The sequence below is a fragment of the Nerophis lumbriciformis genome, linkage group LG05 (assembly GCF_033978685.3).
Source record: "Nerophis lumbriciformis linkage group LG05, RoL_Nlum_v2.1, whole genome shotgun sequence".
Classification (NCBI taxonomy): domain Eukaryota; kingdom Metazoa; phylum Chordata; class Actinopteri; order Syngnathiformes; family Syngnathidae; genus Nerophis; species Nerophis lumbriciformis.
This window is the reverse complement of record NC_084552.2, coordinates 22,742,307-22,769,767: the sequence shown is the minus strand read 5'-3', so window position 1 is coordinate 22,769,767 and position 27,461 is coordinate 22,742,307. Positions and strand designations below refer to the sequence as shown.

The window sequence follows — 27,461 nt, the reverse complement described above, 5'->3', positions numbered from 1 at the left end:
TCAACAACTGTATGTGTGTAAAGTATTTCTTGTGCTGAGCGATCATAAAACGGCTGCAAAAGACGCACTGGCTGAGGCTCGCCTCCTGCACCCCCGCCGTAGAATGCACGGCAACCCCTGACGGGTTAGGGTTGTATCAACGAAAGCTCACACTTAAACTTTCCACGTGCAAGATTGAATCTATTTAAAAAAGTTATTTCATAAGAAGCCAAAAAGTGCAAAAACAATAATGTTGGTGTTGGAGGAGTTGTGAATGACTGCAGGGCCACAACATTAGGTACACCTGCAGACTGCAGGTGTACCTAATTCACAACTCCTCCAACAAGAACATTATTGTTTTTGCACTTTTTGGCTTCTTATTAGATAACTTTTGTAACCTATTTTTATGGGCTTTCCTCTTTGTGATGTTAAGTTCCTGTTATGCACTGTTATACAGTATATGCCTTGAGCTCTTATTTTGAAGGCGCTAAGAGCGGAAGTGATGACACTTTTGAGTGGAGCGGAAGTTTTTGAAAGAAGGTAAATAAAGTGGTCCTCGTGTACACTGGAGCCTCCGTGTTTGTTATTTTGTAGTTTCATACAGTATAGGCGACATTTATAAACCCTCGGTTACACTTTTTTAAATAGATTCAATCTTGCACGTGGAAAGTTTAAGTGAGGGCTTTAGTTGATATAACACTCCCGTCAGGGGGTGCATTAATCCAGCACAACAGCGGCTCGTGGACTTATTTTATAAGTAAAGGTAAGAGCATAATAACGTTTTTTTTTATTAAATGTGCTTTTTTGTGTGCTACAGTTTGTATGTGTAAAGTTAAAGTTAAGTTAAAGTACCAATGATTGTCACACACACACTAGGTGTGGTGAAATGTGTCCTCTGCATTTGACCCATCCCCTTGATCACCTCCTGGGAGGTGAGGGGAGCAGTGGGCAGCAGCGGCGCCGCGCCCAGGAATCATTTTTGGTGATTTAATAACCCCCAATTACAACCCTTGATGCTGAGTGCCAAGCAGGGAAGAATGCTGGTATATGAGCTTTTAAACATAACCCGTTAACTGCTGCCAATCAAATGGTGAATAAGATACTCTTTAGGGTTCATATGTTTGTAAATCTGACTGTGATGAAGTCAGTGCCTCACCAGCCATCAACCTCACCGCACGTCACTGGTATATATATATATATATATATATATATATATATATATATATATATATATGTATATATATATATATATATATACAGCCTGGCCCCCGGCCAATTTTTTTTAACCCAATGCGGCCCCTGGGTCAAAAAGTTTGGGGACCCCTGGTCTTAATGTAGCCTCATGAGGTGTTGAACCACTTGAGCCAATTGCTTCGAGAATTTATTAAAGCTTCAACGCAGGCTTCGGCACAAGGCACCACCTGCTGGCCATTATTATGATTAGAAACAGCTGTGTGTGTGAGTGATGCGTTGAAATGTTTGTTATGGCTCTGGGAAATGACAATGAATAAATCTATAATGCTGTGTTCCAAATGTAAATTATTTACGGAACTTGTGTGAGCCTATGGCTTTACATTTTGTTACATATATACATACATATATATATATATATATATATATATATATATATATATATATATATATATATATATATATATATATATATATATATTGCATTCTATTTTAGTTACTTTATTGAGTTTACAACCCTGTTGCTGTTGTTTTTGTACTTGTTTTGATTATTATTATTTCTTGATTGTTTGTGAATGTTGCAGATTATAAATAAAGGTTTATAAAATAAAATGACAAATGAATCGCGATAAATGTTTGACCGAATGGTTCTTCTAGTTAAATTAAAACAAGTATAATGAAATATGTTTTATGTGTTTGAGTTTTGCCAACATGGTAGAATCATATGATATGGCAGGTTGTATAATGTTTTTATTTCACCTTGAGGAAATAGCATAAAGAGGAAGATGACAATATATAATGTAAGTTGGACAAGGAGATTTAGTTAATTTTTATTTTTGGTTTGAAGAGATTCTTTTCCTTTTTTAAAAAAAACAACAAAAAAACCCGAATCCATCAACCAGCTATTGATTTCTGGTTAAAAAGAATAAATAAACGCGACATGTTTCATGTGATTGAATTATTTCGGACCTTACGTCGCCGGTGATCGAACACACGAACAATTACGCAAGTACGCTTTGTACTATATATATATATATATATATATATATATATATATATATTGCATTCTATTTTAGTTACTTTATTAAGTTTACAACCCTGCCGCTGATTTGTTCTGTTTTTGTACTTATTTTGATTATTATTATTTCTCGATTGTATATAAATGTTGCAGTTTATAAATAAAGGTTTATAAAAATAAAAATAAAATTACGATAGCAAAGGTCTCCTCGATGGGCAATCTTTTTAATAGTTTGCCGTCATTCTTTGCATTTTAAACACTATTTTTATTCTCTATCTATTTTACCTCAAAAGCCGACATTTTCGAATCTCCCAGCAAAAATCAGAACTGCTTCCCGGAAGTGGTCACGTGGTGCAGGCAGGCAGCGAGACTTCCCGCGTCGTCATTTCCGGCTCCTCCCCTATGAAGCAAGCCTCGATACGCCCCCTCCTTTACTCGACCAGCGCCTAGAAGCCTCAACAAATGTTGTCCAATCACTAATACTAAGTAAATACTACTTGTCTTACATACATTCTTCCATTTGGGTTTCATACATACATACCTGCAACCCCTGGCAAAACGTATGGAAACACCAGTCATGGAGGATGTTCATGCAGTTGTTTTAATTTTGTACAAAACCCAAAATGAAGTTGCTTGCTTGGATGGCAACATATGTTGCTCCAAAACCTGTATGTACTTTTCAGCATTAATGGTGCCTTCACATATGTGTAAGTTACCCATGTCTTGGGCACTAATACACCCCCATACCATCACAGATGCTGGCTTTTCAACTTTGCGCCTCGAACAATCCGGATGGTTCTTTTCCTCTTTGTTCCGGAGGACACGACATCCACAGTTTCCAAAAACAATTTGAAATGTGGACTCGTCAGACCACAGAACACTTTTCCACTTTGTATCAGTCCATCTTAGATGAGCTCAGGCCCAGCGAAGCCGACGGCTTTTCTGGGTGTTGTTGATAAATGGCTTTCGCTTTGCATAGTAGAGTTTTAACTTGCACTTACAGATGTAGTGACCAACTGTAGTTACTGACAGTGGGTTTCCGAAGTGTTCATGAGCCCAAGTGGTGATATCCTTTACACACTGATGTTGGTTTTTGATGCAGTACCGCCTGAGGGATCGAAGGTCATGGGCATTCAATGTTGGTTTTCGGCCTTGCAGTGATTTCTCCAGATTCTCTGAACCTTTTGATGATATTACGGACCGTAGATGGTGAAATCCCTAAATTCCTTGCAATAGCTCGTTGAGAAATGTTGTTCTTAAACTGTTGGGCAATTTGCTCATGCATTTGTTGACAAAGTGGTGACCCTCGCCCCATCCTTGTTTGTGAATGACTGAATATTTCATGGGATCTACTTTTATACCCAATCATGGCACCCACCTGTTTCCAATTTGCCTGTTCACCTGTGGGATGTTCCAAATAAGTGTTTGATGAGCATTCCTCACTTCCTCAGTCTATTTTGTCACTTGTGCCAGCTTTTTTTAAACATGTTGCAGACATCAAATTCCAAATGAGGTAATATTTACAAAAAAATAACAAAGTTTTCCAGTTCGAACATTAAATATCTTGTCTTTGCAGTCTATTCAATTGAATATAGGTTAAAAAGGATTTACAAATCATTGTGTTTTGTTTTTATTTACGATTTACACAACGTGCCAACTTCACTGGTTTTGGGTTTTGTACAAACCCCGTTTCCATATGAGTTGGGAAATTGTGTTAGATGTAAATATAAACGAATACAATGATTTGCAAATCCTTTTCAACCCATATTCAATTGAATGCACTACAAAGACAACATATTTGATGTTCAAACTCTTAAAAAATTTTTTTTTTTTGCAAATAATAATTAACTTAGAATTTCATGGCTGCAACACGTGCCAAAGTAGTTGGGAAAGGGCATGTTCACCACTGTGTTACATGGCCTTTCCTTTTAACAACACTCAGTAAACGTTTGGGAACTGAGGAGACACGTTTTTTAAGCTTCTCAGGTGGAATTCTTTCCCATTCTTGCTTGATGTACAGCTTAAGTTGTTCAACAGTCCGGGGGTCTCCGTTGTGGTATTTTAGGCTTCATAATGCACCACACATTTTCAATGGGAGACAGGTCTGGACTACAAGCAGGCCAGTCTAGTACCCGCACTCTTTTACTATGAAGCCATGTTGATGTAACACTTGGCTTGGCATTGTCTTGCTGAAATAAGCAGGGGCGTCCATGGTAACGTTGCTTGGATGGCAACATATGTTGCTCCAAAACCTGTATGTACCTTTCAGCATTAATGGCGCCTTCACAGATGTGTAAGTTACCCATGTCTTGGACACTAATACACCCCCATACCATCACAGATGCTGGCTTTTCAACTTTGCGCCTATAACAATCCGGATGGTTCTTTTCCTCTTTGGTCCGGAGGACACGACGTCCACAGTTTCCAAAAACAATTTGAAATGTGGACTCGTCAGACCACAGAACCCTTTTCCACTTTGTATCAGTCCATCTTAGATGAGCTCAGGCCCAGCGAAGCCGACGACGTTTCTGGGTGTTGTTGATAAACGTTTTTTGCCTTGCATAGGAGAGTTTTAACTTGCACTAACAGATGTAGCGACCAACTGTAGTTACTGACAGTGGGTTTCTGAAGTGTTCCTGAGCCCATGTGGTGATATCCTTTACACACTGATGACGCTTGTTGATGCAGTACAGCCTGAGGGATCGAAGGTCACGGGCTTAGCTGCTTACGTGCAGTGATTTCTCCAGATTCTCTGAACCCTTTGATGATATTAAGGACCGTAGATGGTGAAATCCCTAAATTCCTTGCAATAGCTGGTTGGGAAAGGTTTTTCTTAAACTGTTCAACAATTTACTCACGCATTTGTTGACAAAGTGGTGACCCTCGCCCCATCCTTGTTTGTGAATGACTGAGCATTTCATGGAATCTACTTTTATACCCAATCATGGCACCCACCTGTTCCCAATTTGCCTGTTCACCTGTGGGATGTTCCAAATAAGTGTTTGATGAGCATTCCTCAACTTTATCAGTATTTATTGCCACCTTTCCCAACTTCTTTGTCACGTGTTGCTGGCATCAAATTCTAAAGTTAATGATTATTTGCCAAAAAAAAAAAATGTTTATCAGTTTGAACATCAAATATGTTGTCTTTGTAGCATATTCAACTGAATATGGGTTGAAAAGGATTTGCAAATCATTGTATTCCGTTTATATTTACATCTAACACAATTCCCCAACTCATATGGAAACGGGGTTTGTATAAGTGGATATCTTTTTATGCTACTGGACACTTGAAAATGAAAACAATCTGCAAAACCTACCATCAACGATGCAGGAATAATATATGGAATGAAAATGATTACAAACAAGACCAAGGCCATGCATATTACAAGGAAGATCATCAAAATGCCCACAATTCATATTGAAAACATTGAACAAGTTGAAGAATGTATGTATTTAGGACAGACCAAATCAAAGGAGGAATCATGTGAGAAAGAAATTAAATGTAGAATAGCCATAGCCTAAAGGCCTTCAGTAACATGTACCGTATTTTTCGGACCATAGGGCGCACCGGATTATAAGGTGCACTGCCGATGAGCGGGTCTATTCAGGTCTTTTTTCATACAAAAGGCGCATTAAAGGGGTCATATTATGATTTTTTTCAAAATTTAAAACCACTTCCTTGTGGTCTACATAACATGTAATGGTGGTCAAAATGTTGCATAGATTATGTTTTACAGATCATCTTCAAGTAGTTACGTGGCTCACCTTAGACAGTGTCTTCTCATCTTTGTTGTAGCGGTGTAGCGTGCAAGGACGGGAGTGGAAGAAGTGTCAAAAGATGGAGCTAACTGTTTTAATGACATTCAGACTTTACTTAAATCAATAACGGAGCAGCATCTCCTCATCCGTGGCTCAACAATGCAACAACATCGCCGGAAATGTGTCCTGTGAAAAACCGTCTAATAACCCCCTAATAACTAAAGTTCCGTGGGTGAATAATGTAAACCCAATACAGTTTTTAGCGCTTTGATAGCTAGTCTACTGACAGATACAAGTTAGAACTTTACGCTACTTTACATTAGAAATGGCAACAGCGGAAGATGAATGCCACATAAGAAGGTGCAAAAAAATAAGAAGGACTACAAAGGCGGACGCGCGCACATTTTCAGGTCTTATGCAGATCCCAAATACACATCAGCAGGTACCAGAACAAAACGGCAGGTAATATGTCCGCTAATAGGTGCCATTTGGCGGTCCTTATACACACACCATCATAATACTCTTATTTTTAATGCGCGACTATCAATCAAGCAGTGCGGCTTCATAGCTTACCGAAGTCGTACTAAAAACATTTTGAAAGATATTTGAGCGCCGTGTGTAATGTTCTATATTCTCAATGGAACATTTAAAGTTTAGGTGTTGTTTACTGCCATCTAATTGCAGTCTAGACCTACTCAGTGTCCTAGTGGTTAGAGTGTCCGCCCTGAGATCGGTAGGTTGTGAGTTCAAACCCCGGCCGAGTCATACCAAAGACTATAAAAATGGGACCCATTACCTCCCTGCTTGGCACTCAGCATCAAGGGTTGGAATTGGGGGTTAAATCACCAAAAAATGATTCCCGGGCGTGGCACCGCTGCTGCTCACTGCTCCCCTCACCTCCCAGGGGGTGAACAAGGGGATGGGTCAAATGCAGAGGACACATTTCCCCATACCTAGTGTGTGTGTGACAATCATTGGTACTTTAACTTTAACTTACATGTATCTCTTATGTATGACGGCCATCTACTGGTCACACTTACCTACTCAGTGGCCTAGTGATTAGAGTGTCCGCCCTGAGATCGGTAGGTTGTGAGTTCAAACCCCGGCCGAGTCATACCAAAGACTATAAAAATGGGACCCATTACCTCCCTGCTTGGCACTCAGCATCAAAGGTTGGAATTGGGGGTTAAATCACCAAAAAATTATTCCCGGGCGTGGCACCGCTGCTGCTCACTGCTCCCCTCACCTCCCAGGGGGTGAACAAGGGTGATGGGTCAAATGCAGAGGCCAAATTACACCACACCTAGTGTGTGTGTGTGTGACAATCATTGGTACTTTAACTTATCATTACACCATGCACCAAATAAAATTGCTTCGAGGTCAGTAAGCACAACCAGAATTATGCCGTATATTAGGCGCACCGGGTTATAAGGCACAATGTGGATTTTTGAGAAAATGAAATGATTTTAGGGGCGCCTTATAGTCCGGAAAACATGGGACCCAGTTTTAACAACAAGGAAAGTAGCTTTACAATAGCGGTACTTAAGTGCAATATAACATCTATTTTATTATATGGATCTGATACCTGGGCAATAACTAAATCAATTGCAAAAAGACTGGAATCATTTGAGATGTGGTGAGTAGGTAGAATATTAAACATATCCTGAAAATAAAGACAAAACAATGAAAGAATACTGACAATGACAAACCAACAGAAAACACTTGTAAATAACATTATGGAAAGGAAAACATGTTCTTTTAATCAGACATAATCTGTCTCAAATGATGGTTATTAAAGTTACCACTTTAAACGACTATAAACACATGTTTTACAGACGGAAAATGGTCTGAATAGGCAGGGATCTACTGTGGGCCATTTTTCAGGAATTTGGGCGATTTCGATTTTTGCTGTTTTCTGTGTAACCATATTCTTCCTTCATAGTCCTCGGATGTGGATTGTGTTGTTTTTTTTATATTTGCAATATGATAAAGATGTTGCAAAGCATTTCAAGTAAGGGTGAAAATAAGTCGAGCACAACTTGACAACAGGGTATGGGTGTGTCATCCTTTCTGCCACAAATATGAGGCAAGTGAGCATCATTTTACACATTTCGGAACGCCATCAAATCTTCACGACAAAGGGAGGCAGTCACTGTGTGCGTATGTCACATATACAGGTAAAAGCCAGTAAATTAGAATATTTTGAAAAACTTGATTTATTTCAGTAATTGCATTCAAAAGGTGTAACTTGTACATTATATTTATTCATTGCACACAGACTGATGCATTCAAATGTTTATTTCATTTAATTTTGATGATTTGAAGTGGCAACAAATGAAAATCCAAAATTCCGTGTGTCACAAAATTAGAATATTACTTAAGGCTAATACAAAAAAGGGATTTTTAGAAATGTTGGCCAACTGAAAAGTATGAAAAAGAAAAATATGAGCATGTACAATACTCAATACTTGGTTGGAGCTCCTTTTGCCTCAATTACTGCGTTAATGCGGCGTGGCATGGAGTCGATGAGTTTCTGGCACTGCTCAGGTGTTATGAGAGCCCAGGTTGCTCTGATAGTGGCCTTCAACTCTTCTGCGTTTTTGGGTCTGGCATTCTGCATCTTCCTTTTCACAATACCCCACAGATTTTCTATGGGGCTAAGGTCAGGGGAGTTGGCGGGCCAATTTAGAACAGAAATACCATGGTCCGTAAACCAGGCACGGGTAGATTTTGCGCTGTGTGCAGGCGCCAAGTCCTGTTGGAACTTGAAATCTCCATCTCCATAGAGCAGGTCAGCAGCAGGAAGCATGAAGTGCTCTAAAACTTGCTGGTAGACGGCTGCGTTGACCCTGGATCTCAGGAAACAGAGTGGACCGACACCAGCAGATGACATGGCACCCCAAACCATCACTGATGGTGGAAACTTTACACTAGACTTCAGGCAACGTGGATCCTGTGCCTCTCCTGTCTTCCTCCAGACTCTGGGACCTCGATTTCCAAAGGAAATGCAAAATTTGCTTTCGTCAGAAAACATGACTTTGGACCACTCAGCAGCAGTTCAGCTGGTGTCGGTCCACTCTGTTTCCTGAGATCCAGGGTCAACGCAGCCGTCTACCAGCAAGTTTTAGAGCACTTCATGCTTCCTGCTGCTGACCTGCTCTATGGAGATGGAGATTTCAAGTTCCAACAGGACTTGGCGCCTGCACACAGCGCAAAATCTACCCGTGCCTGGTTTACGGACCATGGTATTTCTGTTCTAAATTGGCCCGCCAACTCCCCTGACCTTAGCCCCATAGAAAATCTGTGGGGTATTGTGAAAAGGAAGATGCAGAATGCCAGACCCAAAAACGCAGAAGAGTTGAAGGCCACTATCAGAGCAACCTGGGCTCTCATAACACCTGAGCAGTGCCAGAAACTCATCGACTCCATGCCACGCCGCATTAACGCAGTAATTGAGGCAAAAGGAGCTCCAACCAAGTATTGAGTATTGTACATGCTCATATTTTTCATTTTCATACTTTTCAGTTGGCCAACATTTCTAAAAATCCCTTTTTTGTATTAGCCTTACACAATATTCTAATTTTGTGACACACGGAATTTTGGATTTTCATTTGTTGCCACTTCAAATCATCAAAATTAAATGAAATAAACATTTGAATGCATCAGTCTGTGTGCAATGAATAAATATAATGTACAAGTTACACCTTTTGAATGCAATTACTGAAATAAATCAAGTTTTTCAAAATATTCTAATTTACTGGCTTTTACCTGTATTTTCACTACCATTTCAATCATGGGTAATTTCCCTTTGTGAGCACTCTGGAGAGGCAATGTCAAAGCAGACTTCCAATATTGCCTTTTTTTTTTTTTTGCAAATATGCCTGCAACATGTTTCAAAAAAGCTGGCACAAGTGGCAAAAAATACAGAGAACGTTTAGGAATACTCATCAAACACTTATTTGGAGCATCCCACAGGTGAACAGGCTAATAGGGTATAAAAGCAGCTTCCATGAAATGCTCATTCATTCACAAACAAGGATGGGGTGAGGGTCACCACTTTGTGAACAAATGCATGAGCAAATTGTCGAACAGTGTAAGAACAACATTTATCAACGAGCTATTGCAAGGAATTTAGAGATTTCACCATCTACGCTCCGTAATATCATCAAAAGGTTCAGAGAATCTGGAGAAATCACTGCAAGGAAACCGAAAACCAACATTGAGTGCCTGTGACTTTCGATCCCTCAGGCGGTACTGCATCAAAAAGCGACATCAGTGTGAAAAGGATATCACCACATGGGCTCAGGAACACTTCAGAAACCCACTGTCAGTAACTACAGTTTGTCGCTACATCTGTAAGTGGGGGCGGCATGGCGTAGTGGGTAGAGCAACCGTGCCAGAAACCTGAGGGTTGCAGGTTCGCTCCCCGCCTCTTACCATCCAAAAAATCGCTGCCGTTGTGTCCTTGGGCGGGACACTTCACCCTTTGCCCCCGGTGCCACTCACACCGGTGAATTGAATGAAGAATGATAGGTGGTGGTCGGAGGGGCCGTTGGCGCAAATTGCGGCCACGCTTCCGTCAGTCTACCCCAGGGCAGCTGTGGCTATATAAGTAGCTTACCACCACCAGGTGTGAATGATTGATGGGTTCTACATGTAAAGCGACTTTGGGTACTTAGAAAAGCGCTATATAAATCCCAGTTATTATTATTAAGTGCAAGTTAAAACTGTACTACGCAAAGCGAAAGCCATTTATCAACAACACCCAGAAACGCCACCGGCTTTGCAAGGCCCGAGCTCATCTAAGTAAAAGTGTAAAAGTGTTCTGTGGTCTTACAAGTCCACATTTCAAATTGTTTTTGGAAACTGTGGATGTCGTGTCCTCCGGAACAAAGAGGAAAAGAACCATCCGGATTGTTATAGGCGCAAAGTTGAAAAGCCAGCATCTGTGATGGTATGGGGGTGTATTAGTGCCCAAGGCATGGGTAACTTACACATCTGTGAAGACACCATTAATGCTGAAAGGTACATACAGGTTTTGGAGCAACATATGTTGTCATCCAAGCAACGTTATCATGGACGCCTCTGCTTATTTCAGCAAGACAATGCCAAGCCACATGTTACAACAGCGTGGCTTCATAGTAAAAGAATGCGGGTACTAGACTGGCCTGCCTGTAGTCCAGACCTGTCTCCCATTGAAAATGTGTGGCACATTATGAAGCCTAAAATACCACAACGGAAAACTTAAGCTGTACATCAAGCAAGAATGGGAAAGAATTCCACCTGAGAAGCTTAAAAAATGTGTCTCCTCAGTTCCCAAACGTTTACTGAGTGTTGTTAAAAGGAAAGGCCATGTAACACAGTGCCAACTTTTTTACAATGTCTTGCTGCCATTAAATTCTAAATTAATTATTATTTGCAACAAAAAAAAAAGTTTCTCAGTTTGAACAATAAATATCTTGTCTTTGCAGTCGATTCAATTGAATATGAGTTGAAAAGGATTTGCAAGTCATTGTATTCTGTTTTTATTTACGATTTACACAACGTGCCAACTCCACTGGTTTTGGGGTTTGTATATTGTGCTCCTGAGTTAATGTTGCTGATCAATTTGAATGTATTTTTTTTAGTATCAAATGGTCGGTCAAAACATATTGAAAAATACTACTCACAGTTTTAATAAAGATGACATTTTTTGGAAATGATTTTTTGTTACAATGTAACAAAACAATGTTAATGTTCTTCTTTGTTGTAAGTTGATCTATATTTCCTTGTTTTTTCTTAATAAGGATACAAAGTTATGCGGAGGTGTACCTATAACATATTAATAGCCAAATGATAGTATTCATAGTATAGTATAAAAACATTTTCTTCTTCCTTGGGGGGTGTAACAGAAAATAATTGAGAAGGAATTTACTATACGCACAAGGGCAGTAGACATGTTAGACTTTAATCAGGGGGAGGGCACTGCGGAAAGCCCCTTTTAAAGGTCACTATTTGCACAGATTTTTGGAACAACACACATGGCCTCACGTGAAGATCGGAGTAACTTACAACACTTGTTCATTCACAGACAGGATCAAAGGCTGTTGTGAAATAGGACATAAAGATAAGAAAACTGTGCATGATAATCAGTTTGACGACACAGAGTAACTAAACTAACAACATCTAGAACAAGAACTGCCAATGTACATTAAAAAAAATCGGCTCATAGGTAATATTGTTTAACACACTAAAGAAGCTTAAATCTCAAAAGTCAGCGTAAACATTTCAGGCAGTAAGGTCCAAAGTGCAGCCGGGGGTCATTTGCTGCCCACTACCTATTTTTGTGTAAAAAGAACAAAAAAAAAACAAAGAAAGTTGTAAAAAGAGCAAAAAACACAATGCAGGGATATCCCCCGCCCGGTACACTGGAAAAAATATATATAATTTAATGCAAAAAAAATACAACAACTATTAAAAAAAAAAAGTGGGTAAAAAGAAGAAAAAGAGGTAAGATAAGGGAATGAAAAATGCAAAGCTGACATGCAGTATGTTGTTTTCTTTAACTTTATCTTCTTAACATTGGTTTTAGCTTCTTCCCTCAGGCCATAAAAATCTTGAACGCATCATAATAATCCCCTCAATTACCCCCAAAAAACGAATTAACTCGCTGGACTATAAAGACAATATAACATACATCCGTAAACGTGGATGCATATGCAAAAGTGCAATATATTTATCTGTACAGTAATCTATTTATTTATATTTGCACCTTCAAACACTCTGCTCCTTATTGCTTTTTTATCCTGCACTACACGAGCTACTGCGACAAAATTTCGTTCTTATCAATTAGGGATGTCCCGATCCGATATTTGGATCGGATCGGCCGCCGATATTTGCAAAAAAATGCGTATCGGCAAGGCATGGGAAAATGCCGATCCAGATCCAGTTAAAAAAAAAACTCCTCTCCGTGTTTTCCAATGCACGTATTTAAATAGTACATTCCACTTTTCTGCTGCTCCCTAATTTCCGTACCGCATTTTCCAGCACACCTTCAACACATCCACAGGTCTGTGGATTCTCACGCAGTTGCTTTTAGCTGCTGGCATTACACGACAGGCTCTTCTCACTCTTTTCTGTGTCTCCCTCTCACAGACAGCAAGCGCACCTTCACATACTGTCACGTCATACGTCACATACGTATACGTCCTCCCCGAGCAGAGAGGTAGCAGCATGGCTAACGTTAGCTGTGATGCTAGCGCAGCTGTGTGACCAACGCTCCCTCTAAGGGGCTCGCCTGTGCAATTGTGCACTGTTTAAACGTCCTCTGCGCATAGCAATTATATGCCACGCACAAAATCAAATAAAAAAATAAGCGCATAACAATTTTCGACACACGGACACGACAGAGAAAACAGTTTTCGTCATCATTGTTCAAATATTGTGACGTCTGTCGAGACGCTTATCTCCATTCGGTGCCACACGTCCACACCATCAAAATGCCGAGGCAAAAATTTCCAGATCAACACCGTATGAAAAAATGAGTGATTTTTTTAGTTGTGATTTCCTTCTCTGCATGAAAGTTTAAAAGTAGCATATATTAATGCAGTATGAAGAAGAATGTTTTAATGTACACATGCAAGCCTTGAAAGAAAATGTTAAAAATCAAGACTACATTTCCTGCAAATGGATGCATTTCTACCCTATATTTTAACTTTAGATTTATTCTCATATCAAACTCTTTTGGCTGTCTTTTTGACACTTACATCCGGCACCCCCCTCCACACCGTGGATTATAAATAATGTAAATAATTCAATGTGATTATCTTGTGTGATGACTGTATTAAGATGATAGTATATATCTGTATCAAGTTAAACAAGTTGAAAAACTTATTTGGGTGTTACCATTTAGTGGTCAATTGTACGGAATATGTACTTCACTGTGCAAACTACTAATAAAAGTCTCAATCAATCAATCTAAACACATAGAATCATCATACTGCTGTGATTATATGCATCAAGTGTTCATTCAAGGCTAAGGCAAAATATCAAAATATATATCGTGTATCGCAATATGGCCTTAAAATATCGCAATATTAAAAAAAGGCCATATCGCCCAGCCCTAGTTTCAATGATGCCATTTCTGTTTGTCATGTATAATTTTGTCTATTTTGTGTTTATCCTTGAATAAACAGGTCAGTTTCTTGTTACCAACCATTGTGTATTATTCAAACTCACCTAATTCAGCTGGCTAGTTGTTATCAAGAGTACTAAAACCCTTTTCAGCATGATTCTGACAACTAAGTAGGCTAAATAACTTTAAACTTTAATACATGCTCGGATAGGCCATTATCGGTCAGTATCGGTATCGGATCGGAAGTGCAAAACAATATTGGTATCGGATCGGAAGTGCAAAAACCTGGATCGGGACATCCCTATTATCAATACTGTAAAGTTCAAATTTGAATGACAATAAAGGAAGTCTAAGTCTCTTTTAGCCTTTTTTTTTTTTTTTTACAAAATTAAAACAATCAAAATATACCTGTGCATTTTTTGGGTTTTTTTTAGTTTTTTTTTAACCATGCAGTCCTTTATGTAAAAATTTTAGACACCCTGATTTAAGGCAAGGTAACGACTAGAACCAGCCGATTGGCTCTTTGGTCTCACCCGCCTGATCTCCCCCTACCTCCTGTGAACTCTCGCAGAACAAATCATGAAAACAAGCCCACGACTGGTCAAAAGCGAGGGCAAACGGCTCGGTTTCTGTTTGTTTTGAGCCCCTGGCATCGGCGATAGTTCTTACTTGAGAGTTGGAGCTGCCGGTTAAGACGTGTTCTGATGTGCCGATGTCAGCCAGATTTAGGGTGAGCAGACTGTCTGCGCACGGAAACGACACAGCTGGTGCTTCCAGAGGGTGTGGGTGATTGACTGCGAAATGTCGAGGGAACTCGTCAGTCAAGTCCTCCTGAGGCTGCCGGTGGATCTTCATGTGAGCGTTACGTGACTGGATCTTGAAGAAAATTCTGAAGGAAACAAAGAAACGATTACCGGACGCCTCGTCACACTCGACGAAGAGAGACGCGGTTGGACCCACTTGCCGCATTGCTTGCAAGGGTAGCGGACCTCCTTGAACTTTTCCTGCTGCTTCTCCCGCTCTTCTTGTTTTCTCCGTTTGTCTTGAAGTTTCTTGTTATTGTAGTAAAACTCCACACACTGGTGTGTTGTCTTGGTCTTCACCTGCAGCGTCAAACACAACAGTCTAACACTCTGACGTCTGGAAATGTACTCTCAGTACAGTCGTACCTTGATTTTTGTACGCACTGAATTTTGTCGGATTCGATTCTCAATGACAATTTCATTGCCAAAAATATGTTTTCGTACATGGTCTTAGTTATCGTACGTCCATACATTGCACCCAACACACTGATCAATTGTCCCACCTATTATTCCACAGATCTAAGTGTCACTCAGTTATTAACAAACAGCTTGAGTCCAACTGTGTCCACACGTAACCCAGCTGGTTCGACCCTGTGTCTTTTTACCCCATTCCGCAAGGGGACACGGTCGTATGAGAGGCGGGTGTGCTGACCACTGGGCTAAAAGCGAGCACTACTCTGGAAGTTGTCAGGAAGTGAGGTTTACTAACGTAACTGTCTGTTAGCCTGCTCTCAACAATTCAAGTTATGTACAGCTAAGCAGAAAATAAGGATCTGTAAAAGCGACAAATAGTCCATCCATCCATCTTCTTCCGCTTATCCGAGGTCGGGTAGTGGGGGCAGCAGTCTAAGCAGAGAAGCCCAGACTTCCCTCTCCCCAGCCACTTCGTCCAGCTCCTCACGGGGGGATCCTGAGGTGTTCCCAGGCCAGTCGGGAGACATAGTCTTCCCACCGTGTCTTGGGTCTTCCCCGTGGCCTCCTACCGGTCAGGAGGAGTCTGGGTGGCATCCTGACCAGATGCCCGAACCACATCATCTGGCTCCTCTCAATATGGAGGAGCAGTGGCTTCACTTTGAGCTCCCCCTGGATGGCAGAGCTTCTCACCCTATCTCTAAGGGAGAGCCCCGCCACCTGGCGGAGGAAACTCATTTCGGCCGCTTGTACCCGTGATCTTGTACTTTCGGTCATAACCCAAAGCTCATGACCATAGGTGAGGATGGGAACGTAGATCGACCGGTAAATTGAGAGCTTTGCCTTCCGGCTCAGCTCCTTCTTTACCACAACGGATCAATACAGTGTCCGCATTACTGAAGACGCCGCACCGATCCGCCTGTCGATCTCACGATCCACTCTTCCCTCACTCGTGAACAAGACTCCGAGGTACTTTAACTCCTCCGCATGGGGAAAGGACCCAATTGCTTTACACTCGGCTGCGAACCGATCCAGTGAGAACTGAAGATCCTGGCCAGATGAAACCATCAGGGCCACATCATCTGAGACCTAATCCTGCAGCCACCAAACCGGATCCCTTGAACGCCCTGACTGGGCCTAGAAATTCTGTCCATAAAAGTTATGAACAGAATCGCTACAAATAGTGATTCTAGTTAATTATAGTGACCACATTATTGTTGTTATTATTAGTAGTAGTCATCCTCCTTGAATATGTATTTATTTATTGCACATTAATGAACATATGAAATATAAATGTGAAAAATTGTAGCCAAACGCTGATCTCATAGCAAAGAAACAAGTCAAGGGCTCCCACTAATTCAGCGTTATAGCAAATTGTATTTTTCATTCACTTATTTTTGCTGTATTTATGTGGAAAGCCGGTCCCTGAAAATAATGCCGACATTACAACCAGTCCGTAGTGCAAAAAAGGTTGGGGACCTCTGTAGTACACCACAAGCCTCTGCGTTTTTTAAATCAAGGACGGCTGCAAAAAATATCCATCCAATCAAATGTACCAGCACTTTGGTAAAGACGGTGAGAAACACTATTGAATTTAAGAAAGAACACGTAAAAAAACATACATGTGGTGTCCATCTCCCTTCCTATGTTGCTCATTGCCACGTGTGTCACCAGGATGTTAATGTTCATTTAGCCATTTAAATTGTCATCTGTATGCTTTCTGCATGTAAAACTATCATTATTCTCCATAAAAAGTTTTTGTATTAATATTTTCGGGAGTGGATTCATTGGATTTACATTTAATTCTGTTTTCGACGGACCCTTTGGACTGGAAACCGAGGCTGTACTTTTCAACATCCCGTAACATAACCATCTGCTCCTTAAGGTGGACAAGACCAAGGAACTGGTCATGGACTTCAAGAAGAAAATGACCCTGTGGAGCCCATCAACATACAGGGCCGGGAGTCCACTTGAACAGCAGACCAGACTGGAAGGACAACAGCAAAGCTGCATACAAGAAGGGCATGAGCAGACTCTTTTTCCTGAGCTAGCTTAGGTCATTTAATGTGTGCAGCAAGCTGTTGGGAGATCTTTTATCAGTCTGTTGTGGCCAGTGCCCTGTACTTTGCAGTGGTTTGTTGGGGGAGCAGCACCAGCAAAAGGGACTTAAACCGGATTGACAAACTGATCCGGAAAGCCGGCCAAACTATCGGCACGCGCTTGGAGGCGTTTGTGTCAGTGAGGGACGGGAGGACACTGGACAAACTGCTGGCCATCATGGACAATCCTGCCCACTCACTCCACCTGACAAATGAGGGACAGCGTATCTCATACTCCAACAGGCTCCTTCAGCTTCGCTCCCACAGTGTGCGATTCAACAACTCCTTCATTCCGCACTCCATCCAGTTGTATAATCACTCGCCATACAGCAATAGATGATATATGTCTATTACCTGACCGCTTCTATGTTAACTACCTCTCTTTGTTTATAATATATATTTTCTGCTCGATCGACTCTCTATTTTATGCTGCCCTGTTTTTTTGCTGCAGCTGTTACATATACTGTAATATTGTACATGTTAATTGGGATTTGTTGTATATTGTATATATTATATAAAACTATAATATAATATAATACATCAGTATATATTCCAAACCCCGTTTCCATATTAGTTGGGAAATAGTGTTAGATGTAAATATAAACTGAATACAATGATTTGCAAATCCTTTTCAACCCATATTCAATTGAATGCACTACAAAGACAAGATATTTGATGTTCGAACTCATAAACTTTATTTTTTTTTTGCAAATAATCATTAACTTAGAATTTCATGGCTGCAAGACGTGCCAAAGAAGTTGGGAAAGGGCATGTTCACCACTGTGTTACATGGCCTTTCCTTTTAACAACACTCAGTAAACGTTTGGGAACTGAGGAGACGCATTTTTTAAGCTTCTCAGGTGGAATTTTTTCCCATTCCTGCTTGATGTACAGCTTAAGTTGTTCAACAGTCCGGGGGTCTCCGTTATGGTATTTTAGGCTTCATAATGCGCCACACATTTTCAAAGGGAGACAGGTCTGGACTACAGGCAGGCCAGTCTAGTACCCGCACTCTTTTACTATGAAGCCACGTTGATGTAACACGTGGCTTGGCATTGTCTTGCTGAAATAAGCAGGGGCGTCCATGGTAACGTTGCTTGGATGGCAACATATGTTGCTCCAAAACCTGTATGTACCTTTCAGCATTAATGGCGCCTTCACAGATGTGTAAGTTACCCATGCCTTGGGCACTAATACACCCCCATACCATCACAGATGCTGGCTTTTCAACTTTGCGCCTATATCAATCCGGATGGTTCTTTTCCTCTTTGGTCCGGAGGACACGACGTCCACAGTTTCCAAAAAAAATTTGAAATGTGGACTCGTCAGACCACAGAACACTTTTCCACTTTTTTATCAGTCCATCATAGATGAGCTCAGGCCCTGAAGTGTTCCTGAGCCCATGTGGTGATATCATTTACACACTGATATCACTCGTTGATGCAGTACAGCCTGAGGGATCGAAGGTCACAGGCTTAGCTGCTTACGTGCAGTGATTTCTCCAGATTCTCTGAACCCTTTGATGATATTACGGACCGTAGATGGTGAAATCCCTAAATTCCTTGCAATAGTTGGTTGAGAAAGGTTTTTCTTAAACTGTTCAACAATTTGCTCACGCATTTGTTGACAAGGTGGTGACCCTCGCCCCATCCTTGTTTGTGAATGACCAAGCATTTCATGAAATCTACTTTTGTACCCAATCATGGCACCCACCTGTTCCTAATTTGCCTGTTCACCTGTGGGATGTTCCAAATAAGTGTTTGATGAGCAACCCTCAACTTTATCAGTATTTATTGCCAGCTTTCCCAACTTCTTTGTCACGTGTTGCTGGCATCAAATTCTAAAGTTAATGATTATTTGCAACAACAACAAAAAAGTTGTCTTTGTAGCATATTCAACTGAATATGGGTTGAAAATGATTTGCAAATCATTGTATTCCGTTTATATTTACATCTACCACAATTTCCCAACTCATATGGAAACGGGGTTTGTATATTATATACTGGATATATAATATGTAAATATTACATATGTTATATTTTCTATTGCTACTATGGTACATTTTTTTGTCTACTTTATACCTTGTTTGTCTAAGTCTAATAAGAGGTCACACAAACAAAACAACAGAACAAAGCACATGATCACGCGTGTCTGCTTGTCAGCATCAGCATCGCTATCATCATCGTCAGAGTACGGAGCGTTTTACCATTTGGCGAATGCGTGTAAAGTTTTTTCCATATGTGTTCAGGGCTGCGTTGAAGTCACTCTTTTCATGCTCACTCCAAAAGTCACTACCTGGATGGGCAGAGAGGGTAAATAAAGGACCATGAATACATACGCTCGGTCTCAAGTTGCACAATTCCAAACTCAAAATGAGCATTTTGAGCGCACTTACTCTCGCAAAATGCCAAGTGTGTGTTGGTTTGAGTGTGTAATGCTCATCACATTACAAACAAGTTTTCAACAAAAGGGGAGGAGGGGACTGGGGGCGGAGAGAGGATGGCACACAAAGGCCCCCATTGTATGCACGTGGGAAATGGACCTCTTTTTTAGGCGCCTATGAGAGTAATATTGTGGTGACGTGAGGTCATCATTAAAAATAATATAAACTAATAATATCAATATTTGTACCTCTGTTGTAAATGTTTTGTTTTTTTATTTCTAACATGTGTATTAAGTAAAAAAAAACCTCCTCTAATGCAATGAACAGCATTATTCCTGCTGATGGCACTATTTAAATACAGGGGAAAGTCATAAAATGAGGCTAACTGTAATCTGCTGCGCCCTGAAGGGTCGTGCATGTAAATCTGACTGCAAAGGTGCGTCATTTGACAACTAGATGAGCAATTTCCTGAAGGAATTGCGTGTGAATGCTCCGATGCTGAAGTTGAACTTCAAAATGACTAATTGTTGAAAGGGTGCACACAATTCCTGAACAGGCTGAATATTTTGAAAATGGAACGGTTTGAATTGGAAAAAAATGTGGGAGTTGTGGAGCTTTGAAAAATGTGCCATTCATTTCAATGGGAATATCATGGAAGTTTGGGAATTTCGGGAAAAGCGGGAATTTTTTTGGAAAATGCTAAACATTTTGAATGTGTTGGTGTTGGAATTTTTCAAATCAGTAGAGAATTGTTGAAGTAGTAACATTTTTAATTGAGAAATGGTATTACGGAATTGCAGGAATTTCGGGAAATAAGGGAATTTTGCCAGTTTGAAAAACAACTTCATTTTTTGTCCTGATTAAGAGGAATGTTTGGACGGTGGAACGGTTGAAGTGGGTGGAAAAATGTGGAAGGAGTAGTCGCCAGAAAAAAGGGTGACAAAAAGGGTTTGAAAAAACGCGAATTCTGGGAATCCCTGTAATTTTTTTTAACTTGGAAAAATTATAATTTGAATATCCAGGGTGAGCGAAATATGTTGAAGGTGGAATGGTTTGAATCGGTTGAAAAATGTGGAAATGGTGGAAGTTAGAAAAATGGCCAGTTCCTTTTGAATGGGGAAAATGTCCCGGGACACCTGGAATTTGGGGAAATCTGGGAATTTTTGGAATTTGTCAAGGGAAAGCCCGCGATTCCCCAATAGGTTGAACAGTTTGAAGTTGGAACGGTTTGAATCGAGTGGAAAAACGTGGAAGGTAGAGTGCGCCAAAATCTGGAGAAGAAGAAGTAGAGGAATAATAATAAATAGGTCAGTGGTTCTTAACCTGGGTTCGATCGAACCCTAAGGGTTCGGTGAGTCGGCCTCAGGGGTTCGGCGGAGGTCAAGACACACCCGACTCATCGTGTAAATAAAAACTTCTCCCTATCGGCGTATTACGGATACGACAACAGCAGAAGTCAGACTGATTTGCAGGTGTGTAATTTGTTGTGGGTTTATGCACTGTGTTGGTTTTGTTCTTTGAACAAGGTGATGTTCATGCACGGTTCATTTTGTGCACCAGTAATAAAACATGGTAACACTTTACTATGGGGAACATATTCACCCTTAATTAGTTGCTTATTAACGTGCAAATTAGTAACATATTGGCTCTTAACTAGTCATTATTAAGTACTTATTAATGCCTTATTCGGCATGGCCTTATTATAACCCTAACCCTCTAACCCTGGCCCTAACCCTCTAACCCTAACCCTAACCAAATAACTCTAAATTAAGTCTTTGTTACTTAGAATATGTTCCCCATACTAAAGTATTATCAAAAACATATAACTTTGTCTTGAATTTGAAAAAAAACATTTTATTTTTGACTAAAGAAGGGTTCGGTGAATGCGCATATGAAACTGGTGGGGTTCGGTACCTCCAACAAGGTTAAGAACCACTGAAATAGATGATTTTTGGTGTAGAAAACCATATGTGTGGATGCTTTGGAGCATTCACACGATCATGGTTTTCAGAGGTTACCTGAGTAGTGGTAGTCCCCTGTAGGCCAGGCCTGCTTTTGCAGGAGCATCTCCAGCGTGGCCTGCAATGAGCGAGGAGAGAGCTTAAGTACGCAGTGGATTTGCAAAAGACAGAAAACAGACATGGACGCCTACCACTATGTCGCCCTTGCAGGAATGGAGACAGTGCAGCGCCAGCTCCGTGTTGCTGCCCCCTCCTGGTAGGCAGCTGGAACTACACAGCAACAGCAGCTTCTCCACTGAGCACACACATTGAACTGATTTCAAGCTGATAGGAAAAACACTGACACAATAGGACCGGTCATTCTGTTAATATCGGCTGTGTGCATTTGGTGAATCAAAATAAAGGAAATAAAACAAATACATTTAAATAAAACAATACCAAACATGATCAAATATTAGATTGCATTCTGGCTGTCTCAAATGGCACACATTGCATTTGGAGTGCCTTAAAACTTGTGCAAACCTAATAGCACACACAGCAGTTAAATGAGCAAAATAGTGAGCGCAATCCACTTGGCGTCAGATTTGACAAAACCTCATCGAGCTGGATGCAATCTTACTTGGAGGGGAGGGATCAGGTGATAGAGGTGAACGGCACCGTGTCCCCCCCCTCTCAGTAAGCTGTGGAGTCCCCCAAAGCAGTATATTGGGGCCTTTACTGTTCCTAGTATACATAAACGACTTGTCATCAGCATGCGACTGTAAATTGTTCTTGTTTGCGGATGACTCGGCCCTGCTGGTGTCCGACAAGGACAAGTCACAGGTGGAGAAAATCCTCAGTGCTGAACTCGGCAGAACATGCACCTGGCTCGCTGACAACAAGCTATCCATACACTTGGGTAAAACGGAATCCATCCTGTTTGGGTCCCACATCAACCTTAAGAAAGTCAATGACTTCACTCTAAAAGTGGGTGACATTGTTATCACCAGGAAGGATGAGGTCACCTACCTAGGTTCCATTCTAGAGGCTAATCTTTCCTGTGATAAAATGGCAACCAAGGTAATCAAAAAGGTCAACCAACGAACGAGATTTCTCTATAGAATCTCCTCTCTGGTCAACAAAAGCACCATGAGGATTCTAGCGGGAACTCTCGTTCAACCTCCTGGTACTCTAGCACCTCCAAAACCCTCAAATCTAGACTCCAAACATCCCAGAACAAGTTAGTCAGGTTACTTCTAGACCTCCACCACAGATCCCACCTCACTCTTACTCACTTCTCCATAGTGGGCTGGCTCAGGGTGGAGGACAGAGTAAAACAACTTGCACTGAGCCTAGTCTATAAAATCCGCTACACCTCCCTGATACTGAAGTACATGTCAAACTACTTCCTTAACGTAAATGACCACCATAACCACAACACCAGGGGGAGCTCCACTAACCACGTTAAACCCAGATTCCGATCTAACAAAGGTCTTAACTCATTCTCTTTCTATGCCACATCAATGTGGAATGCGCTCCCAGCAGGTATAAAAGAAAGGGCATCTCTATCCTCCTTCAAAACCGCAATAAAAGTACACCTCCAGGCAACTTCAACCCTAAACTAACACCCTCCTCGGATTGTTAATAATCAAATGTAAACAATCAAATGTAGATACTTTTCTTATGCCTTCTGATCTCTCTCTTTGTGTCCACTACTTGCTGTACATATCCTACCAAGTCAGACCTACACTGTTTCAATATACATTTCTCGGTTCTCAATTGTTGCTGACTGATGATAACAACCAAACCTAACCCCTCCACACCCCGAATTGTAAATAATGTAAATAATTCAATGTATACACCCTGATGATTATCTTGTGTGATGACTGTATTATGATGATAGTATATATGATAGTATATATCTGTATCATGAATCAATTTAAGTGGACCCCAACTTAAACAAGTTGAAAAACTTATTCGGGTGTTACCATTTAGTGGTCAATTGTACGGAATATGTACTTCACTGTGCAACCTACTAATAAAAGTCTCAATCAATCAATCAAAGTGTCCGTCTTAATGGGTACGCAGAATATGCTCTGATCACTGGAACGCCCACAGCAGTAGGAGGAGAAGATGCAAATATAACCATTTAACTCTCGCAATGTGATCTATCAAGACTGAAACTGTTTTGCTGTGCTGTTTTAGGTCGATATCACAATATGTGCACGCAAACTGGCACAGTTACGCACAAACGGCTGTGCTGTGGTCAGAAGGAGGCGATCGCTGCCATGGCTGCAATGACGGAGGTGGAGAGAGAGAATCTCCCATGCTGGTGGTAATATTTTTTTGTGAGAAATAAAAAATATTCGCATTATTGTCTGTCGGAAAGTCCATCTTTGAGCTGATAATTGACCTGATGGCTTAATTGGAGACAGGAGGCACCAAAACAACGTGACTGCTGGCGTTTCATTTTTTAAATATTTTTATGGCGTTTGTTTTTCCATAAGGTGGCGACTTGTCCAGGGTGTACCCCGCCTTCCGCCCGAATGCAGCTGAGATAGGCTCCAGTACCCCCCGCGACCCCAAAAGGGACAAGCGGTAGAAAATGGATGGATGGATGGATGTTTTTCCATATAGAATAATATGACAAAACCTCTTACAAAATGCACATTTCTTGTGTCTGGTATTTTCCAATGCACTACCACAGTTATTGCCAATGTTGTGCCAAAAATACAGAGTGGACATTTGCATGCTAAAAATAAGTTCTGTTGTCCAAATTGTGCTTTAGTATTACAGAAAAGGTGGCACAATGTATACATCGTAGATGGACGTGCAGGAAATGAGTGTCTCCATGGTGACAGCTGCTATTACATGCAAAGTCCTCATTTAAATTGGGCGGTCTGCACCACTTTTGTACTTGCATTTATAATATTAATAATTTTGGATTAGATTTATATAGCCCTTTTATAGGCACTCAACGCGCTTCCAGGCTGTCCGCTCTGGAAACACAAACCCTGAACACTCTGATTAGTGCCTCATCTGAGATCATGTGATGTAGATTACCGTGACAACTTGTACAGGTATATCACTCAAGAGCGCAGATTCCAACTATTGAAATTAGAGATGTCCGATAATATCGGCCTGATAAATGCTTTAAAATGTAATATCGGAAATTATCTGTATCAGTTTTTTAATTATTGGTATTGTTTTTTTTTTTTTGTTTTTGTTTTTTATTAAATCAACATAAAAAACACAAGATACACTTACAATTAGTGCACCAACCCAAAAAACATTCCTCCCCCATTTACACTCATTCACACAAAAGGGTTGTTCCTTTCTGTTATTAATATTCTGGTTCCTACATTATATATCAATATATATCAATACAGTCTGCAAGGGATACAGTCCATAAGCACACATGATTGGTCCACTTATAGTACTAACCTTTAACAGTTAATTTTACTCATTTTCATTAATTACTAGTTTCTATGCAACTGTTTTTATATTGTTTTACTTTCTTTTTTATTCAAGAAAATGTTTTTAATTTATTTATCTTATGTTATTTTTTTTTTTTTAAAGGACCTTATCTTCACCATACCTGGTTGTCCAAATTAGGCATAATAATGTGTTAATTCCACGGCTGTATATATCGGTATCGGTTGATATCGGTATCGGTAATTAAAGAGTTGGACATTATCGGAATATCGGATATCAACAAAAAGCCATTATCGGACATCCCTAATTGAAATACTTCTATAGTTCAAGACTTACAGTAATTTGAAAACAGCATTGCACATCATCGACTGTTTAAAGTTAAAGTTAAAGTGCCAATGATTGTCACACACACACTAGGTGTGGCGAAATTATTATCTGCATTTGACCCATCACCCTTGATCACCCCCTGGGAGGTGAGGGGAGCAGTGAGCAGCAGCGGTGGCCGCGCACGGGAATCATTTTTGGTGATTTAACCCCCAATTCCAACCCTTGATGCTGAGTGCCAAGCAGGGAGGTAATGGGTCCCATTTTTAGATGATAAAGGTCTAAAGATATTAATTAGAAAAATCCGGCGGGCCAGATTTAAAATCCTAACGAGCCGTATGCGGTCCTCGGGCCATTTGCTCAGGTCTGCCTTAGAGGGAGCATTGGTATGGAGTCTGTGGACCAAACCATTTTTTTAAAAGAAGGGGCCAAGGGGGTTATTGAAATGATCAAAATTAGAAAATGTTATGATTTGTGCCTTTCGGATTCATTTGTATGAATATAGGGATGTCCGATAATGGCTTTTTGCCGATATTGTCACGGCCAGGGTGCATTGGAATGCGCCCTCATCATTGCGCTCTGTGTTTCACACCGCGGGACACGCCCACGACCGCGGCGCACATCCAGGGACACGCCGCGCGCGTCTCCGCCCTGCAGCTGCCGCCAGCGGCAATCACTTACCGGCAATCAGCACACCTGCCTGGAATGAAGGAGCTGCCTTCATAAGCATGGACAACTTGGCATGCCGGCGCCGGAATATAATCATCTGTTGGCGTATAGTAAGCGATCATCCTGCTTGATGCTTTACTGTTCTCTCTGTCTGTTTTCCCTTCCGTGTTTCATTGTCGTGTCATCCTACTGCAGACCTCCGTTCCCGTGTTTTGACGTTGCTGTGTGTCTCGTCGTTCCTCGTCGTCGTTCCCCTGCTTCTCGGACTGCTCCTTGGATCTCGACCTCCCGCTTGGACACGGATTCCCCTCTTCCCCTGGACTTCCTCATCTCTCGTTCAACACTTGGTAACGCACACCTCAGTTAAATACTACACATAGTCTTACACCATACACACTCTTGGATTTTGCCACACTCCATTTCCTTAGTTTGTATATTTAGTGTTTATTATTATATATATTACTATATATAATAAATCATTGAACATTACCGCCATCTAGTGTCTGTTGCCGTCACCTCCCCTTAGTCCTACCATAACAGTATATTCCGGCCAATTGATTAGGGACCTGACGGCACAGTTCCTTAGCCCCGCCCCCAGTGACTTTAGCCCTGCCCCCAGTGGAAATTTTTTTTCTCTTCCCTTTTTTTTCTTTTTGCCCCTCTCAGGATGTCTTTTTCTTTTACCTCCACCCTGGACAAATTCTGGACAAATTTTCTAGCCCTCAACACTCCTTCAAGGGACTGTTTAACTCCAATATGGGGATGAAGGAATTTACCCGTCGCCTGGACACCCTCCTCCCACCCTTAGTGACAGTCCCTCAGTCAGCTGATAGCGTCTGGCATCCGCGTTCGGAGGGGGGGGATAGTACTAGTCTCTTCCATTTTAGCACTGGTGGCTGTTCTGATGTGGTAGCACAGCTGAACCCAGACAGGCTACCCCCTGCCAGACAAAGACAATCTATCTTCCATTTTAGTACTGGTGGCTGTGCTGACGTGGTAGTACAACAGCACCCAGACAGGCTACCCCCTGCCGGACAAATACCATCTGTCTTCCGCTTTTCCCAGCCGCAGCCACCAGCCCCCTGGCTAGCCCCTGAGCTAGCACCACTCTCTCGGCTAGCGTCCGAGCTAGCACCACCCCCTCGGCTAGCGTCCGAGCTAGCACCAGTCCCCCGGCTAGCCTCCGAGCTAGCACCAGTCCCCCGGCTAGCCTCCGAGCTAGCACCAGTCCCCCGGCTAGCCTTCGAGCTAGCACCAGCCACCAAGCTGGCCTCCGAGCTAGCACCAGCCACCAAGCTGGCCTCCGAGCTAGCACCAGCCACCAAGCTGGCCTC

General features: G+C 41.3%; 1 protein-coding gene across 4 annotated transcripts in view; it reads right to left on the bottom strand.

The window, feature by feature from the left end:
* Positions 1–2,524: 2,524 nt before the first annotated feature.
* Positions 2,525–27,461, bottom strand: part of LOC133606773 (uncharacterized) — a 44,599-nt gene continuing 19,662 nt past the window's right edge. For 2 of the 4 annotated variants that reach the window (XM_061961091.2, XM_061961090.2), the window contains exons 7-11: positions 21,912–22,015; positions 21,778–21,838; positions 19,583–19,671; positions 15,024–15,166; positions 14,051–14,952 (exon numbers count right to left, since the gene is read on the bottom strand). In XM_061961091.2, the coding sequence (XP_061817075.2) occupies positions 14,565–14,952; positions 15,024–15,166; positions 19,583–19,671; positions 21,778–21,838; positions 21,912–22,015 (785 nt within the window). In that variant the 3' untranslated portion in view covers positions 14,051–14,564. Of the gene's footprint in view, positions 2,635–11,820; positions 12,268–14,050; positions 14,953–15,023; positions 15,167–19,582; positions 19,672–21,777; positions 21,839–21,911; positions 22,016–27,461 lie in introns of those variants that run through there. The other 2 variants (XM_061961093.2, XM_061961092.2) reach the window with 2 other exon arrangements.